The 17,785-nt window shown below is 64.7% G+C and overlaps 1 protein-coding gene and 1 long non-coding RNA gene across 4 annotated transcripts in view; one reads left to right on the forward strand and one right to left on the reverse strand.

Moving 5' to 3' along the window:
* The first annotated feature begins 615 nt into the window (after nucleotides 1-615).
* LOC308247330 lies at nucleotides 616-8,102 on the forward strand. Its single transcript, XR_013960490.1, has 4 exons — nucleotides 616-698; nucleotides 1,450-1,622; nucleotides 5,213-5,674; nucleotides 6,407-8,102. It is a non-coding gene; the product is annotated as an uncharacterized lncRNA (long non-coding RNA).
* A 2,466-nt stretch (nucleotides 8,103-10,568) lies between these two features.
* Nucleotides 10,569-17,785, reverse strand: part of ADCY1 (adenylate cyclase 1) — a 43,287-nt gene continuing 36,070 nt past the window's right edge. Inside the window, exons 16-21 of one of the 3 annotated variants that reach the window (XR_013960528.1) lie at nucleotides 16,968-17,114; nucleotides 16,372-16,470; nucleotides 14,787-14,901; nucleotides 14,020-14,144; nucleotides 11,969-13,044; nucleotides 10,569-11,342 (exon numbers count right to left, since the gene is read on the reverse strand). Coding sequence is in view for 1 of the 3 variants with exons in the window: in XM_080666883.1 (XP_080523009.1) it covers nucleotides 12,712-13,044; nucleotides 14,020-14,144; nucleotides 14,787-14,901; nucleotides 16,372-16,470; nucleotides 16,968-17,114 (819 nt within the window). In the remaining 2 variants the exon portion in view is untranslated. Of the gene's footprint in view, nucleotides 13,045-14,019; nucleotides 14,145-14,786; nucleotides 14,902-16,371; nucleotides 16,471-16,967; nucleotides 17,115-17,785 lie in introns of all 3 variants that reach the window. The other 2 variants (XR_013960529.1, XM_080666883.1) reach the window with 2 other exon arrangements.

Here is a 17,785-nt window from a genome sequence, read left to right on the forward strand (position 1 = left end):
GGCTGGCAGGCAGAAGCGGTTAGGGGCAATCAGGAAGGCAGGCAGGCGAGCAGTTGGGAGCCAGCAGTCCTGGATTATGAGAGGGATGTCCGACTGCCCGTTTCCCACCAGCATCGGGCCTAAACAGGCAGTCAGACATCCCTCGAGGGGTCCCCGATTGGAGAGGGGAGAGGGTGCAGGCTGGGCTGAGGGACACACACACACACACACACACACACACACACACCGTGCACGAATGTCGTGCACCGGGCCTCTAGTTTCTTCCATAAGTGTTCATTAGTGTGTGGGGCTGGCTCCTGCCACAGGCTGAGCCTGGAGCACCTGCAGGCCATGTCCGGACCCCCACCTGCTCCTAGAGGGGCTGCCGGATGTGCTGGGGGAGGGCTGGGGACAGGTGGCACTGTGTGATCGACAGATGTGACACTAGACACACACTGTAGATTTCACAATGTTTCCATCCACAACACAAACAAGAGAGCCTTCACTGTCCTCAAGCCAGGGTGCCTATGTGCCAGCAGGTCACAGCACCCCGGGGGGGGGGGGCGCGGTCAGGAGGTCAGGGCACCTGGGGGTGGCCTAGCGCAGGGAGAAAACAGGACACTGGGACAGCATCCAGGCCGCCCCCAAGGGCAGGCTCTGGGACTTTGGACAACCTGAGGCCCTCGGCTCCCGATCTGGGAAATGATGGGCCACGCCAGGTGAGCTCTTTTTTTTTTAAATATATTTTATTGATATTTTACAGAGAGGAAGGGAGAGGGATAGAGAGCTAGAAACATCGATGAGATAGAAGCATCGATCAGTTGCCCCCTGCACACCCCCCACTGGGGATGTGCCCGCAACCAAGGTACATGCCCTTGACCGGAATCGAACCTGGGACCCTTGAGTCCGCAGGCCGATGCTCTATCCACTGAGCCAAACCGGTTTTGGCGGTGAGCTCTTTTTTTATTATTCTTTACTGACTACATGTTCTTTTCAGAAAAAGTGAAATGGATTTATTTTTTTAATATGTTTTTATTGACTTCAGAGAGGAAGGGAGAGGGAGAGAGAGAAACATCAGTGACAAGAGAGAATCATGGATCAGCTACCTCCTGCAGGCCCCCTGACTAGGGATGGAGCCCACAACCCAGGCGTGTGCCCTGACTGGGAATCGAACCCTGACCTCCTGGTTCCTGGGTTGATGCCCAACCACTAAGCAGGTGGCCAGGCTAACGTGAACTGGATGTAAAGTGATGTTAACATGTACCATCACCTGCCAGCGAGATATTGCCCACGTCACCATTTCCTCTTTGGTCTCTTTCTGGATGTGTGTGCGTCTGTGGTGTGTGTGTGTGTGCATGTGTCTGTATGTGGCATGTGTGTGTGCTGTGTGTAAATTTTGAAATGACCCCACACTACCTGTCAGTTGTACAGCCTTTCCCATTTAACACGTCATGGATGCCTTGTCTGCAGGTGAGCCCCTGCATGCACGTGCTTACATGGGTGCACATATATGCACATGCGCACACACAGGTGGCACACAGGCAGATCACCGGCTGCAGAGTTTTCCTGCCCTTGGACAAGCCCCAGTGTATTGAGTCGGCCTGCGTTTCCCTGGCTCTGCACCCAACCAGGGGCTCTTAAAGGTAACGCCCCCTCCCGGTGGGCAGAGAGGGGAAGGGAGAGAGGGCGGGGCTGTGCCCAGAAGCGGGAGGAGGCTGCTGGCCTGGAACCCGGCGGGCGCGGTGGGCTGTGGTGGGCAGGGCTGCCTGGACGGGACAGTGCGTGCCCCCAGCCTCCGCCGGCAGGGGACCCCTGAACTTAGAGAAAGGGGAGAACAGTGACAGGGCCCCTCTGCCCCGGCCACAGGGACGGGGGGCGGGGGGGGGGGCATTGGATGGCTTTTTCCAGGACCAGCGAGCAGCCGGGGCGAGGGCCCCCCTGGGGCAGGCAGCCCGGGCGCCCTGCCGGTTGGCCAGGCCTGGAACGCCCTCGAGCCGTCCCGCTCAGGCTCAGTCTTGCCCGCCCTGCGATGGGAGTAACGGGGTCCGCGTCGGGGGAGAGGACGGGTGAGGCCGGAGCTCCGCAGCGCCTCTGCCCCGCTCCTCCCACCCCGCCCCAGGGCTGGGGCCACAGTGAGAACCGCCGGCCCGGGCGGCGCTGCGGTGGGAGCCCCCCCGGCGGGTGGGGGCGGGGGGGGCAGCGCTGGGTCGGACCCGCCCTCCGACGCCCTGGAACGGCCGCCTCGTTGCCTTGGAGACGGAGTCTGCGATGCCTCCAGTGGGGGGGGGGGGCGGGGCTCGCCGTGGGGTCCGCAGGCCCCGGAAGTCGGGAATCACCTGCGGGGAAGAGCGGAGCCCGCCAGGTGCAGACCCTCAGGCTCGTGGGGCCGCGCCTTCTGCGCCTGCGCAGCACGGGGGGCGACAGGTGAAAACCGCGCCAGGTGAGCTGCTCACACCTGCGGGCGCCAGGCTGGCGGGAGCGGGATGGAGCCCGGGGCGCAGGTGGGCAGGGGGCAGGTAGGCGGGAGGGGCTGGCGGAGTGGGGGGCCGCGGGGGGCAGGTAGGCGGGAGGGGCGGGCGGAGTGGGGGGCCGCGGGGGGGCAGGTAGGCGGGAGGGGCGGGCGGAGTGGGGGGCCGCGGGGGGCAGTGGGGCAGGTAGGCGGAGGGGCTGGCGGAGTGGGGGGCCGCGGGGGGCAGGTAGGCGGGAGGGGCGGGCGGAGTGGGGGACCGCGGAGGGCAGGGGGGCAGGTAGACGGGAGGGGCGGGCGGGCGGAGTGGGGGGCCGCGGGGGGCAGGGGGCAGGTAGGCGGGAGGGGCCGGCGGAGTGGGGGGCCACAGGGGGCAGGTAGGCGGGAGGGGTGGGCTGAGTGGGGGGTCGTGGGGGGCAGGGGACAGGTAGGCGGGAGGGGCGGGCTGGGGGAGGCGGTCTGGTCCGTCTGCGCTCTGGATCGCCCCAACCTGGCACCAGGGACTCTGGGTCCCGCTACCCTTCCGCCCTGAGACCCCTGCCCACCCTCCTGGGCCCTCCCTGGGGCTGGTCACTGGCCCTCCCTGAGACCAAGGAGGGCGCCCAGGTTCAAGGTGAGAGGCAGGTGCAGACCCGACCTCTAACCCTGCGCTTTGGCCCCCCCCCCTCCGCTGGGAGGGACCCCCACCACCCACACCAGGGGCCCCTCCGCAGACCCCAGGGGTTCCTGTCCTCGTTGGTCAGTAGCTGTGACCCCGCAGGAGAAAGCGTCATGTTTTCTTAGCTGCTTCCAGAATTTCTCAGATCCTAGTTTTCCTCGATTTTCACAAAATTGTTGTTGTTTTGCTTCCCAGGATTCTATATATTTTTATTATTTTTTAATCCTCACCCGAGGATAATTTCCCACTGATTTTTAGAGAGAGCAGAAGAGAGAGGGAGAGACAGAGAGAAATAATCGATGTGAGAGAAACACCAATTGGTTGCCTCCTGCAGGAGCCCGGACCAGGCCCGGGTGGGGGAGGAGCCTGCAACAAGGTGCGTGGCCTTGACCAGAATCGAACCCGGGACCCTTTGGTCTCCCGGCCAACGCGCTCTCCACTGAGCCACACCGGCTGGGGCACGGGACCGTGTAAATTATATTTCAGTTAGCTTTTCATCGGGCCGGCTCTGACACAAGGAGGCTCCCGTGGTTCCTTCCAAACTTTTATGCCTTTGTTTTGTGCATTTCAATCTCATGTCCATTTGGAATGTTCTTGGAAAACGAGGTGATGGGAGGTTTTTAAATTCTTTCTTCCTGAGTAAGTTTATGGCTTTTTAAATAGCACAGTTGCAGCCCCTGCCGACTGCGTTAGGGGAAGGTGTGAGGTGGGACGGGTTCAGCCCTGTCCTGGGTTTTTTTTCTCCAAACGGCGGCCCGGCCCCGAAGAAGCTGAAATGAGGAACACTCCCTGCTGGTGTTTTCCGGGAGAGGTCAGCCGGCCGGCCTGGCGTCCTGAGGCTGTTTGTTGTGAAAACACTGAATCGTTGCATCTGTGAGCTCTCGGCATGTTACAATGTGAGCTCTCGGCATGTTACAATGTGAGCTCTCGGCATGTTACAGTGTGAGCTCTCGGCATGTTACAATGTGAGCTCTCGGCATGTTACAATGTGAGCTCTCGGCATGTTACAATGTGAGCTCTCGGCATGTTACAGTGTGAGCTCTCGGCATGTTACAATGTGAGCTCTCGGCATGTTACAATGTGAGCTCTCGGCATGTTACAATGTGAGCTCTCGGCATGTTACAATGTGAGCTCTTGGCATGTTACAATGCTGTCCTGTCACAGGACACAGGGTGCTCACTGTATGTGCCCGCACTTCTCAGCTGGTTGCTCCATCCTGAAAGGGAAGTGCATCTCGGTAAACACTGCCTGCTGAACTGCCTGGCCTGGCCAATCAAGCATGCGTCTTTAAGAGGTCGGTTCAGCCAAAACCGGTTTGGCTCAGTGGATAGGGCGTCGGCCTGCGGACTGAAGGGTCCCGGGTTCGATTCCGGTCAAGGGCATGTACCTTGGTTGCGGGCACATCCCCAGTGGGAGGTGTGCAGGAGGCAGCTGATCGATGTTTCTAGCTCTCTATCCCTCTCCCTTCCTCTCTGTAAAATATCAATAAAAAATATATATATAAAAAAAAGAGGTCGGTTCAAAGCGGCTCCTGTGAGAGAGAGAGAGTGGACTTGTGTCCCCCCGGGTGTGACCCCGGAGGCAGGCGGACGTGCGGCCTCCGTGCTGGGCGAGGTCCCCCAGGCCCACCCACCTGCCGTCACTTAACACACACACCTGCAGGGCCTGTTGGCTGTTCTGCTTGAAGCTGAGTGTAAATATCAAGCTGATTTTATTGACAAAGTTTTGTACTTATCCCCCCCCCAAAAAAAATTTTTTTTATTTTTACTTCAAGACAGTTTTCTTTTTTAATATATTTTTTAATATATTTTTATTGATTTAAGAGAGGAAGGGAGGGAGAGGGAGAGGGAGAAACATCAATGATGAGAGAGAATCATGGATCGGCTGCCTCCTGCACGCCCCCCACTGCGGATGGAGCCCACAACCCGGGCAGGTGCCCTGACCGGGGATCGAACCGTGACCTCCTGGTTCATAGGTTGATGCTCAGCCACTGAGCCACGCGGGCCGGGCAGGACAGATGTTTCCCAGGCCTGTCCTTGGGGCTCAGTGACGCCCCGCAGCTCAGCTCCCTGCCCCCCAGGAAGCCACCCTGTGCTCTGTTCGGACAGGTGTCTGAGTGGAGCTCCTCTGAGGATGAGGACCGGCCTTCAGTGTGGAGACCCTTGGGGGCCGCCCCGAAGCACAGCACCCCCGCGGAGGGCTTCCCTCGCCGGAGCAGGAGCCCCCGGGGCCCCAGGCCCTACCGCCCGGGTGGGGGCCCTGGGGATGGGTCCCCGCGGCCTGGGCGTGCCTCCCGGGACCTGCTGTCCCCCGTCCTCCAGAAGCAGCGGCTTTCTACCATCTGGGCCTCCGAGGAGTCCAGTGTGCAGCCGGGGCCTGACCCCAGCCCCCCGGCGCCTGAAGAGGAACCACCTGCGCCCACCAAGGTCACTCGCCCGCTGCGGCCACAGCCCCAGCAAAAGGCGAAGCCGGGAGAGTCCCTGGGGAGCTGGACAAGAAGCCAAGGGCTGCCCGGGATCTCCGACACCACCGGGCGGAGGCGCCGGGACCTGAGGAAGCTGGCGGCTGTGGTAGGCCCCCCCGACCCCGTCCCCGTCCCCCCCTGGGGCCTGACCCCCAGGAGCTCGGGGGGGGGGGCCTGGAGGTGGCCTGTGGGGGTGAAGGAAGAGCACTTCTGCTCACTGAGGGGCGGGGCCTGGTGTGGGGAGGTCCCAGGCTGAGGACGGGGTGACTGCCTCCAGGGGGACCTGGGTTGTGTCAGTAAAACATGAGCCCAGCATCTCCTCGCTCCCCAGACTCCTCCCACACTGCCCTGGGGACAGGCTGGATGACCCGCTCTGTCCCCTGCCCCCTGCGGCCGCCCCTGCTCCGGCCTGGGCCGCGCCAAGGGACCTGGTATCCTCATCAGTGGGTGGGAGGGTCCCCGGCCCCCGGCTGCCCTGGCCTCTGCTTCCAGCCCCGCGGTGTCCCCCTTTCTGGTCCAGAGGCTCCTGAGGAGGGACTGCTTCGTCCCCTCAGGGCCCTCCCCTCCCCCGCGCTCTCTGGGCCTCGGTAAGACCCAGTGCCCAGCGCCCAGTGCCCTGACCCCGCCCTCTGGGCAGGTGCTGGCTCCGTCCAGGCGTTGAGTGACAGACAGGGAGTGGGGGCCGTGCTGGCGGCCAGGGCCCTCTGGCTCTCGGCTGGGTGGTGCCTATGACCGGGGGGAGGGGGGTCTCCGGGGGGAGGGTGGGGTCTCTCTTCCCACCAGCTCGTCCAGCAAATGTCCGTGTCCGCCGACGCCCTCAGAGCCCCTTCCTCCCCAGACGGAGCGCGTGCGGCAGTGGGAGGCCCGCCAGCTGCAGAGCATCGAGGAGGCCACACAGCACGACCTCACGGTGCAGGACGAGTGAGCTGCCCCGCCGGGCTCCTGTCCCCCTGCCCCCCGGTCCTCTCGTCTGTCCCCCTGCGCCCGGCAGCCGTAAACCCCACGCCCTCCTCAGCACTCGACGCCCCCACATTGTGCCACGGGGGGGCTACTGATAAAGATCTTGTCACTCAGACCCAGGTGTGGTCCTGGGGTGCCACCTGAGAGGAGGGGGCGGGGGTGGGGTGGGCAGCCTGGCGACCTGGTGGGGCGCTCGACGACGTGTTGCAGGTAAAGACCAGGGAGCTCAGGGTGTGGCTCCAGGAAAAGCCGGGGCCGCTCCACCTGAGGCCTCGGGGACCTGCGGGCGCAGGGGGTCAGGGGTGGACAGAGGGTTCACCTGCCCGCCCTCCCAGCACAGTCCCAGGACGGGGTCGAGCGGGGGGGAGGCATTGCTGACCCTCACGCGTAGGGAGGAGAGATGGCCCCCAAGCTTGTCGGACAGAAACCCAGCCTCAAACCCCAACATGAGGTGCCCCAAAACAGGTCACCCCGACACTGGGAACCCCAACACGAGGCACACTGCAACAGGGCATCCAGACTGAGGCCAGGTGGAGACAGCAGGCCGCACAGGTGCACGGGTGGCCAGGGTTTCTGGGAGGAGGGTGGGCGGCAAACCTGGTCTCTCCCTGGAGGTGCCACAGCCCCTTGGAGGTCCCCGCGGGAGGGGAGGGTCACTTCCACCGTCACAGCGACGTCGTGTGTGTGTGTGTGTGTGTGTGTGTGTGGTGAGCATGCATTTCCTGGGCAGTGTGTTTAAACGTACATTTTCTGAGCGCGTTCCTCCTCTATAAGCCGACTTTTCAACTTGCACACTTTTTCCTTTGTTACAACAATTACCAGATTATAACAAAGAGACGCTATTCACCCTGGCCAGCTGCTCAACGGTTGGTTAGAGCGTCAACCTGCAGACCAAAGGGTCCCCGGTTTGAGTCCTGGTCAAGAGCACAGACCTCAGTTGCAGGTTGAGTCCCAGCCCTGGTCGGGGTGCGAGTGGGAGACAGCCAACTGACGTGTGTCTCTTGCTCTTTCTCCCCTTCCACGCTCCCTAAAAACCAACGGGAAAATACCCTCACGCCTTAGGCGAGGGTTCACAGATAAACTTAAAAGTGATAACATCTCAAATGAAAGTGGCAAGAAGCAGCAGACTGCCTATTGTCACATGAGCTGGAGGTGGCTGCTTTGGGGCCCGGCCGGCATGGCTCAAGGGTTGAGCATCGACCTAGGAACCAGGAGGTCACGGTTCCATTCCCGGTCGGGGCCCATGCCCAGGTGGCGGGCTCAACCCCAGTGTGGGGCATGCAGGAGGCAGCTGATCCACGATTCTCATCATGGATGTTTCTCTCTCCCTCCCTTTCTCTGAAATCAATTTTTAAAAATATGTTTAGCCGAAACCGGTTTGGCTCAGTGGATAGAGCATCAGCCTGGTGACTGAAAGGTCCCGGGTTCGATTCCGGTCAAGGGCATGTATCTTGGTTGCGGGCACATCCTCAGTAGGAGGTGTGCAGGAGGCAGCTGATTGATGTTTCTCTCTCATCGATGTTTCTAACTATCCCTCTCCCTTCCTCTCTGTGAAATATCAATAAAATATATTTAAAAAAATATATGTTTAAATACGTTAGTGTCTTCCCATCATCGATATTACACATTCTCGGAGAACTGTTGCAATGCACAGTCACGTGACCTCTGTCCCTACCTCGTGTGCATACTGGGAGAAGCCCAGACAGGCGCTGATGCCTCGACCACGTTCCCAGGGTCCCAGGGTCTGTCCCCGGCCGTCCACTCCGCCTCGCCCCAGCCTACCAGCTCCAGGACCCCGTGAGCCCTGCACACACCGCGTCTCTCTCGCTCCGACTTTAGGGGTAGGGCAGGCTCTAGCTGTGTCCCGGTCGCTGTGGCCAGGGGCAAACGCCACCTCCCCACTCAGCGGTCAGGGTCCTCTTCCCCGGGGCCAGACCCCGGCCTGCCGAGTCTAGTTCCCGACAACGATCCTCCAGGCCTGTTGATGTTGGACCCGCCCTCAACACCTGGTCTAGTTCCTCCCCCACCGTGATGTCCCAGTCCCTGGCCATCCAGCCAGGCTCCCGAGAGTTTCCATACACTTTCCTGAGGCCACAGCATCTGGTCCACGGCTCCACATGTGGGCTTTGTCATCACGGGGGGCGGAGGGGGGGGGGCGGGTTAGGAAATCACGGTCCGCCCTGCAGGTCAGCGACGCGGGGCGGGGCGGGAGGGCCCTGACAACATGGCACCGGTTTCCCATGAAATTGGGCACAGGTTTAGTCAAGCAAGGTCTTCCTTTACTTTTGTTAAATAAGATTCCAGGAAGTATAGTGCAAACACTCAGTAGAAAAGTTGCGATTAAGAAACGTACATTCACATTTAACATGTCAGCCCGTTCACTTGTGTTTTTTGTTTTTTTTCAAATAAAAACAGGACAAAGTATCAATGACTTGTCTCCAGGGAACAATCTTGGAGAAGACTGGCCGCTACGTGTGCAGTTGACGTAAAAATAGACCCGTGTTGATCATACAAATCGATCGTGAGAAGGTGACGCCACCGTCGGTGCCCGCTCGGCCCCCCCGCCCCCCGCGTGCTCCCGGGAGTCCCGGTGGGAGGCCGCGCCCGGCGCCCCCACTCGGCGTCCTGTGGGGGCACAGCCCTGCGGGGCACCGACGGCAGGGGCCCGGGGAGGGCGTGGCTTTCCCGAAGTGAGGGGGTCCATGCTAAGAGGTTACACTCCGCATCTTCATGTGTGCGAGGTGGTGTGCGATCCGTGTGCTGGGGCGGGCGGGCGGGTGTGCGCAGGGCCCCGCTCAGGCTCCGGACCCGCCCTGTGGGGGACGCCCCGTCGGGACGCTGCGGCCAGCCAGCAGGTGGCCCGAGGCAGGCTGCCCCTTGCTGTGCATGCTGGGTGAATCCAAACGCAAACTAAACTCACACACACACACACACACACACACACGGGGACTTCACGCATGCGACCGCGTGCGAATGGCTTGGGTGTCACGGTTGTCACGGGGATGAAGGCAGCACCGCTCCTCCCTGCGGGACGGCGCAGGGAGCGAGGCTCCCGCTGGGGGGTGGGGGGCCGCGGGGCTCCCTCGGGCTCCCGGACGGACGGGGACGGTCCCCTGAGACGTGTGCTTCGTGCTGGGCTGTGTGGGGTTGCTGGTGGGAGGCGAGAGACAGGTTCTGGCTGCCGGCGGGCCACGCGCCCAGGGTGCGCCGGGCGGCTGTCCCACAGACGCCTGACGCACGCGGCATGAAGCCCGAGGCTGGACAGGTCTCCTGGGGGGGGGGGGGTCGAGGTCACCCCTCGGTGCAAACACCAATTCCCAGGAAGGGCCTGCTCTGGAAAGGGCAGCGCTGAACCGGAGCTGCCAGGCCCGGGACTCAGGTCGGGAGGCGGACGCCTGCACGCGGGTCCCCCGCTCCTCACCCCCTCGTTGTGCCAGGAGTCTGTCCTCTGAGCGCCTACACCCCCCAGTGTCCAGGTGACGAGGACACTGGGTGGCTCTGGCCAGGAGCTGGGAGCTGGGTGGAGTCCAGGTCCCTGGAGAGGTGTGTGTGGTGTGGGGGCGTCTGGGGACCCCTCTCTGTCGTCCGAGGGGCCTGGCCCTGGCTGACGGGGCAGTGCCCTCCTTGCTGAGGGACAGGGTTCTTTCTGGGGGTGACAGGCTGTGCAGGGATGCAGCGCAGGACGGAGAGGGACGGGACCGGCAGGGCCCTCCCGCCTGACCTTTATGTCCTGAGGGGTCAGTCGCTAAAGGAGACGGGGCCCAGCCAAGAGGACACAGGTCCAAGATGACCCCAGTGTGGGTGGGGGGACCCCGGTGTGGACAGGGGGACCCCAGTGCGGGCGGGGGGACCCCGGTGTGGGCGGGGGACCCCAGTGTGGGTGGGGGGACCCTGGTGTGGGCAGGGGGACCCCAGTGCAGGTGGGGGGACCCCAGTGTGGGCACAAACCCGCTGTCCAGGGCCCTGGCACGGTGGCACTTGTGTGCGGACGAGCTCTCAGCGCCCGAGGGGGCTGTCTGGGTGGTGCCTCTCGGCCCCTGACACCCTCAGAGGGAGAGCCTAGTCGGGTTGGAGCCCCTGGGGCTTGGCCCTGCCTTGGGGGCAGCGGTAACAGCAGGGCATAGGGGAGGCTGTGGGGACGACGGGCAGCACAGGGCCCCCCCCCCCCCCCCGCTCGGGGACGCGAACATGGTGTGTGGGGCGGTGGGACCGTGCAAGCCGGAGGGCATCCCGAGGGCGACCTGACCTGTCTGCGCTGGCCCCTGCTCCCCGCCCGGTGCCGGTGCCGGAAGCCAACCCAGAGGGAGCTGCCAGAGGGAGCGGGGTCTGCAGGCGGGGCCGGGGCGGGGCGTCGGCCCCACGGGCGCCCGCAATCCAGGCGGACCCCGCGCGGGCGCTCTGAGTCGGTCGGCAGTCGGCGTAGGGCCCACGCGTCTCTGTGTCGGGTTAGTTATTGCTTCGGGGACTGGAGTCTGGAGCCTGGTGGCTTGGAGGCTGAGGGACACGCAGGGCCGCGCTGGGTCTGGGGGACAGACACGCGGAGGGGACGCCGGGCCGGAAGGCTGCGGGAGCATTTGGACGTTGGGGCTGTGTGCCGCCCCACTGAGGTCGGCAGGGCATGCGCGGGCCATGCAGGGGCACACGGGGTCACGTGGGGACACGGGGGGTCATGCCACAGGGCGGAGGGTCGCCAAGCAGGGGTGCAGCAACGTGTGGGAAACACGGCACGTCGGGCTCTCCTTCGCGTGGGGGTGATGGCGGCCCGGCACCCAGCGCAGTTGAGAGCCGGAGCATCCCCCGCGAGGGCCTGGCATCTGTGCGTGAAGACTGTACAGGTTACAGATAAATAAGGCAACACAACAGTGACCACAAATGAAGGAAGGGCTGTCCCCCGCCCCCCGCCCCGGGGCCTGGCTGCGCTCCAAGCTCCTGGCCTCGGGCTCAGAGCGGGACCGCGGTCCCTCTTTGCACGTGGTTCTGTGGACCAGGTGCCCCCTCAGGGGACGGCTGAGTCTCCCGGGGCATCTGGTGTGACAGCAGGGCTGTCAGCTGGCCCGCCCGGCCCCACGCGCCGGGGCAGGTGCCGAATGCAGCCCGTGGTTGTGGGGTGACGACCGCGTCGTGGGGGCGCGGTGGGGGGGGCCCTCACCTCCCTGGGGCTGCCCCTCCTCCACCCCGGAGCGGGCACGAGGCCGCGCGAGCCCCGGGTAGCGTACGCACCCCGTGACCCTCTCTGCAAAGCGCCCGTGGGTGCGACAGCCTGTTCACCGCGGGGGCCGCAACCTGTCCCCCACCGGCTCTGGCCCGACACAGCGGGACCCTGGGAGGGAGGCCCGTCACGCTCACTGCAGAGGCCGGCCCGGCCCGCATCCTCGCGCCCACGCCTGGAGCCGCGGCCACGCCTCCCGGGTAGGAGGCCACGGCTGACGCCCAGACCCACCTGCCGTCACCATCCTGCCTCCGCAGCGGGGACCTCCGGATCCTAGACCGTAAACTCCGGACACACGTCCGGCTGGTTCCGCCAGAGAAGCACCTTCCGTCCGGGAAGCTGCTCACGGCGTGGGCATCGCGGGTCTTCGCAGCGAGGCCACCGCCACTCAGGAAGCGGGACCACACCGACCCGCGGCCAGAGACCCCGGCGGGGCAGGGCGCCCCGCTTCGGGCCGCAGGGGAGCCACACACAGAGACGTGGCTGCAGGCCCAGGCTCCGGCTCTCACCGATGACGGCGACGCTCAAGAAAGCCAGCAGCCGCCCCCTGTGGCCGGTCGTGGGGCCGGCCCCTCAGTTCTCCTCAAACCGTCCGTCCAGGGCCCGGCGGCTCTCGGCCTGGCCCCGCCCTCACTCAGGGCCTGTTGCAAGACCGGGGCCACCCAGCTCCTGCAGGTCCACTCGCAACCAGTCAGCCGCCCGGCCCGCCTGCCCGCCTCCCGCCCGCGGGTCCCAAAGGTCTGAACACTCAGATGCCCGGCCGACCGGCACAGGTCCCAGCTGCCATGCGGCCTCGGTCCGTGCGGGCGGGGTTCGCCCCCAGTCACTGCCCAGCTGCTTTGGTCCGGCCTGGACGGCGCCCCTTCCCAGCCCAGCCGATGGCCCGGCCCTGCTCTGCCGGCCGAGCTGCTCCCGCCGGAGTGACCGAGTGACCAGGTGACCGAGGCCCTGAGCCTTCTGCCCGGTGGCCCCCGCTAAGCCTCCTTCCCGGCCGCTCGGGGGGGCAGGTGTGGGCCGGGGGGCCGGGGTGCGAGCCCCAAGCCCTGCGGAGCCCCCAGCCCGGCTCCGACGGGGAGGCCGGCCATGGACCCCGGGGGGCGGCCCGCAGCCAGGCTGGTCTGGTGGCCGGCTCGCCTGTAGGGACACATTTTCCGCTCCGAGTTCAGGGTCCTGGTTTGCAAGTTTCCGTCGGTCTTGCCTTCCAGGAAGTAGGTCAGCATCTCGCCCTTGCCCTTGACGCTGACCTTGCCCCGGCACAGGAAGTGGTAGCCGTCCGGCCGCAGCAGCCGCTGCACCTCCTCCGTCACCTGCAGGGAGGGGGCGGGTGACCTCAGGCGGCCCAGGACTCTGCCCCCCCCCCCCACGGCCACGCGGCCACTCCCTGGGAGGACAGAGAGCGAGCCGGTGCTGGAGGCCCACGTGGGCCAGGCACCAGGGGGGTGAGGCCGGGACACAGCATGCCGGGCTCGCCGGCCGGGGATTATCGGCGCCCAGTGCCCAGGCGTCCCTGGGTCTCTGGGTCGGGGGACGGGCAGGAACCAGCTCAGCGGGAGCGACACCAGGCTGCCCCGTCACCCATCACGGGCCGGAACCCTCAGGCCAGAGTGCACATCGACATCCAGGGACCCCCGGTGCCCTGAGGGCCCAGGTGTGGGGTCACCGGCACAGAGGGAGCTGGGCTGACCCCCAAAGGAAACAGGACGTGACTCAAGAGCCCTGAATCTCAGGTTCCCAGCCGGCATTTCAGCCAAAAGAACTCGCGTCACAAAATCAGAAAAATGGTAAAAAAAAAAAAAAAAAAAAAAAAGGAAGCTCTTTATCATAAAGTAAACGGCAGAGGACGGGATTGTGTGGTGTCTCCTTCCTCCACGCTGGAGGGTCCCCCACCCCCGCCCCAGGGTGCCCCACCCCAGGGTGCCCCACCCCTGGCATCTGCTGTCCACCCAGAGCCAGGCTCCCGCATCCCTGGGCACGTGGGTCCCGCCAGCCCAGCCCACACGCGTCCCCCTCGCTGGACAGTAAGTGCCTCTCCATAGGGGTCCGGTCAGCCCGCCAGGTCCTGTCGTGGCTCCTAAGACACACAGCAACTCGGCCGGCCTGGGTGCTGGGAGCAGGCCCCTGGGCGGCCGGCCTGCGTGAGGAAGGTGACACCCTTATTCCTGAACTTCCCGGGGCCGCTGGTCAGGGAGCCCTGGTGCCGGCCGGCCCTGCCTCCTGGCCTCCTGACCTCCTGCCGGCAGGAGGGGAGGCGTCGGTAGCTCGGGGACGTGGCCGGAACTGACCTGGATCCTGCCCGGGACCCCAGTGCTGTCCATCCGACTGGCCACGTTGACCGTGTTGCCCCAGATGTCGTACTGCGGGCGGCGGGCCCCGATCACTCCGGCCACCACGGGCCCCACGTTGATGCCTGGAAGACAACGACCACGGGGCTCACGGGGGCTCACGGGGACGCTTCCCGGGACGGCACTGCCCCTTCTGGATGGCAGGTTCCCGGGGTCTCCTGGCACAGCACCCCTTCCTAAAGCCGGACCCCACGCTTCACGGGTGCTGCACCAGCCGGACCCCAGGGACAGCGCCCCTGCGGGATCCCGCCACAGGGCGGCTGCCTCGTCTGAGGGTCCCTGTGCGCCCCCCACCCCCACCAGAGCGCCCTTCCCAGAAAGAACAGGGCTCCCAGCCCGGCTGGTGTGGCTCAGTGGATGGAGCCTCGGCCTGCGGACTGAAGGGTCCTGAGTCCGATTCCAGTCAAGGGCACAGGCCCAGGTTGCGGGCTCGATCCCCAGTGGGGGGGCGTGCAGGAGGCAGCCGATCCATGATGCTCTCTTATCATGAATGTTTCTATCTCCCTCCCTCTCCCTTCCTCTCTGGAACCAATAAAAATCTATTTAAAGAAAAAAAGAGCAGGGCTCCTGGACGGGACCCCGCGGCTGTTCACGGCCTCTCGGGACGCCCTGCGTGGGGGTGGGGCTCCTTCACTCCAGGGCGGGGCCCGGCTGCCCCGGGGAGGCCGCCGCCAGCGCTGGGCGGGTGCGGGGCTGAGGCCACCTACCCACGCGCAGCACGAAGTCATTGTAGGACTGGTAGTTGATCTCGTCCAAGACGTGGAACATCGCGAGGGCGAAGTCGGCCAGCGTGCCCAGGTGGGAGGAGACGCACCGCTTAGCCTGCAGGAGGGCGGACACGGCGTCTCGTTTGGGGGAAACCAGGGTGGAGGGGCAGGGGCACCCCGCAGGCCAGCTGCCGGGGGCGGGGACCAGCCTGTAGCCCCAGTGGGGTCGGGGACCCACATCCACAAGGCGGCCCTCCGAGCGGGGGGCCATCCCGTGACCCTGGGGATGGCTCGTCTTCATCGGGGATTTTCGGCACCTACAGCCCCTGGGGGTGCTCAGCGCCCCACTGCGCAGGTAGGGGACTGAGATGGAGGCGCCGCGTTCAGCCGTGCGTCTGCCAGCACTGACCGCCAACCACAACAGGCGTCCATCTCCGCCTGGCGAGTCTCCCATTCTCCTCGGGGTCTGGGTCTCTGCTAAGTGAACCCCTCATCGTCACCCGGTGACCCTTTCTCTCTGTCGGGTGGTTTCTGACGTCTGCTTTGTCTGAAACTGAGGCAGCGGCTTGCATTTTTTTATTACCGCCACCACGGTCTATCTTTCTACCTCCTTTTATTTTTAACGTATCTCTGTGTGCCTAGATAGTTTTTTTTTCAAGTGTGTTTCTTGTGGAAAACCTAGTTGCGTCTTTTGTATAAGCCACTCTGTCCGTCTGTCTTTCACTGGGTGTGTTTACCACTCACATTTAAAGGGAGCACTGCGCCGAAGCCGGTGTGGCTCCGTGGATAGAGCGTCGGCCTGGGGACTGAGGGGTCCCGGGTTCGATTCCGGTCAAGGGCATGTACCTGGGTTGCGGGCACATCCCCAGTAGGAGGTGTGCAGGAGGCAGCTGATCGATGTTTCTCTCTCATCGATGTTTCTAGCTCTCTATCCCTCTCCCTTCCCTCTCCGTGAAATATCAATAAAATATATTAAAAATAAATAAATAAAAATTAATCCAAAAAAATAAAAATAAATAAAAATAAAGGGAGTCCTGGGCCCTGGCTGGTTTGGCTCCGTGGATAGAGCTCGGCCCACAGACAGAAGGGTCCTGGGTTCGATTCTGGTCAAGGGCACGTACCTCGGCTGCAGGCTCCATCCCTGGCCCTGGTTGGGGTAGGCGGATTGGAAGGCAACCCATCGATGTGTTTCTCTCACATCAACATTTCTCTCTGTCTCTCCCTCTCTCTAAAAGTCAACGGGAAAACATCCTCGGGGAAGGATTAACAAAAAGTAAATAAATGAAGGGGTGACCGGTGTAGTTGGACTAGCATCTGCCACATCCATACCTTCCTCTCTTACTCCCTCCTCTCTTTTTCTGCCCTTTTTTTTTGGGGGGGTGGCTTTACTCTCCGCTCCGCACTGGGGACGGGGACACGCGGACCGGCCCCGGGGCCGACAGGAGGCTGTGTCCGGAGCGAGCCGGTCACTGACAGGCCCGCGGGCTGCGGCCCGATCCGGTGCGGAGGGCAAGACCGAGGCCCAGCGTGGGGAGCCGCGGGGGCCCCGGGGCAGCAGGGGCTGGGGCTCCCTGGATGCACCCACCTTGGCCCCGACCGTGGGCGCCAGCCCCCCCGCGGCCATGTAGGTGCTCCCGATGGTCTTGATCTTCTCCAGGTCCTTGTAAAAGTCCTTGTCCATGAGCTTTGTCGGAAACACAGAACTGTTACACGTTACCTCACATTGTAGACACGTCAGCGTGACCATCGGCCGCCGGGGCCACCGCTGGGCTGGGCGCTGAGCCGAGACCCGCCCGCGGGCCACCGAGGCCCTGAAGGAAGAGCGGGGCCACGAAGAACGTGCCTCAGCTCACAGCCTCCGGGGCGGGCAGGGCCACGGGCGGGGGCGGGCAGGGCCACGGGGGGGGGGGGGGGCCGCGGGACTGCTGGCCGGAGGCGGCCGCCCCCAACCTGCAGGTGAGGCCCATCCCGAGCCCGGCGCTTACCAGACACGGACGGACGCAGCACCGGCCTCACCGCCACTGCCCACCGGCGTCTCCTCCCTGTCCCACCCGGACCCGTGGAGACAGACCCCGCGCCTGCCACCCGGTCCCTCGGGAGACACATCCCGCCGGGAACGGGAAGACACCCCCCCGCGCCCGCCCAGAGGCCAGCCCCGCCCCGGCCGCCTGGCGCCCTCACCTCGTCGAAGTCGGCGATGATCTCGTTGAGCAGCCGCAGACACTCCACCCCCATGTTGTTGCCGTCCAGCTCGATGTAAAAGTCGTTGAAGTTGGGGATGGACGCGAACATGACGCCCACCTGGGCGTACGACTGGTAGTACAGGTCCTGGGGGGTGAGGGTCGGGTCAGCGGGGGGGGGGGGGGACCCTGCTGTGGGAGAGGCTTGAGGGGGCCGGTCCCCCCATTGGTCAGCTCACAGCCAGGGGGCGAGGAGGGGCCCGCAGGACGGAAGGAGCCTGGGAGCCCCTGCGGCCGAGCGGTCAGGCTGGCCTGGGGCTTGTGCTGGAGCTGACAGCTGGCCAGCCCTCCTCCGCTCTGGGATCGGCCCAGCACGCGGCTCCCACGGCCACAGAGAGCCGTGACCAGCCCAGGTGGCGCTCTCACCGGCTGTGGAGGCCCTGTCCCTCCTCACGGGCACACGGGCACCGTGCTCGCTCTCGGAACCAAAGGGGGGGCACTTCCGGGCGCCTCGTCCCCCCCAGGAGCCTCCTGATGGCCAAGACCCTCCCTGCCCTCGGGGCTGGCAGAGGGGACCCCGACCTCCCTCGGGGCCGGCAGAGGGGACCCCCGACCTCCCTCGGGGCCGGCAGAGGGGACCCCGACCTCCCTCGGGGCCGGCAGAGGGGACCCCGACCTCCCTCGGGGCCGGCAGAGGGGACCCCGACCTCCCTCGGGGCCGGCAGAGGGGACCCCGACCTCCCTCGGGGCCGGCAGAGGGGACCCCGACCTCCCTCGGGGCCGGCAGAGGGGACCCCGACCTCCCTCGGGGCCGGCAGA

The sequence above is a fragment of the Plecotus auritus genome, assembly GCF_963455305.1.
Source record: "Plecotus auritus genome assembly, chromosome: 4".
NCBI lineage: Eukaryota > Metazoa > Chordata > Mammalia > Chiroptera > Vespertilionidae > Plecotus > Plecotus auritus.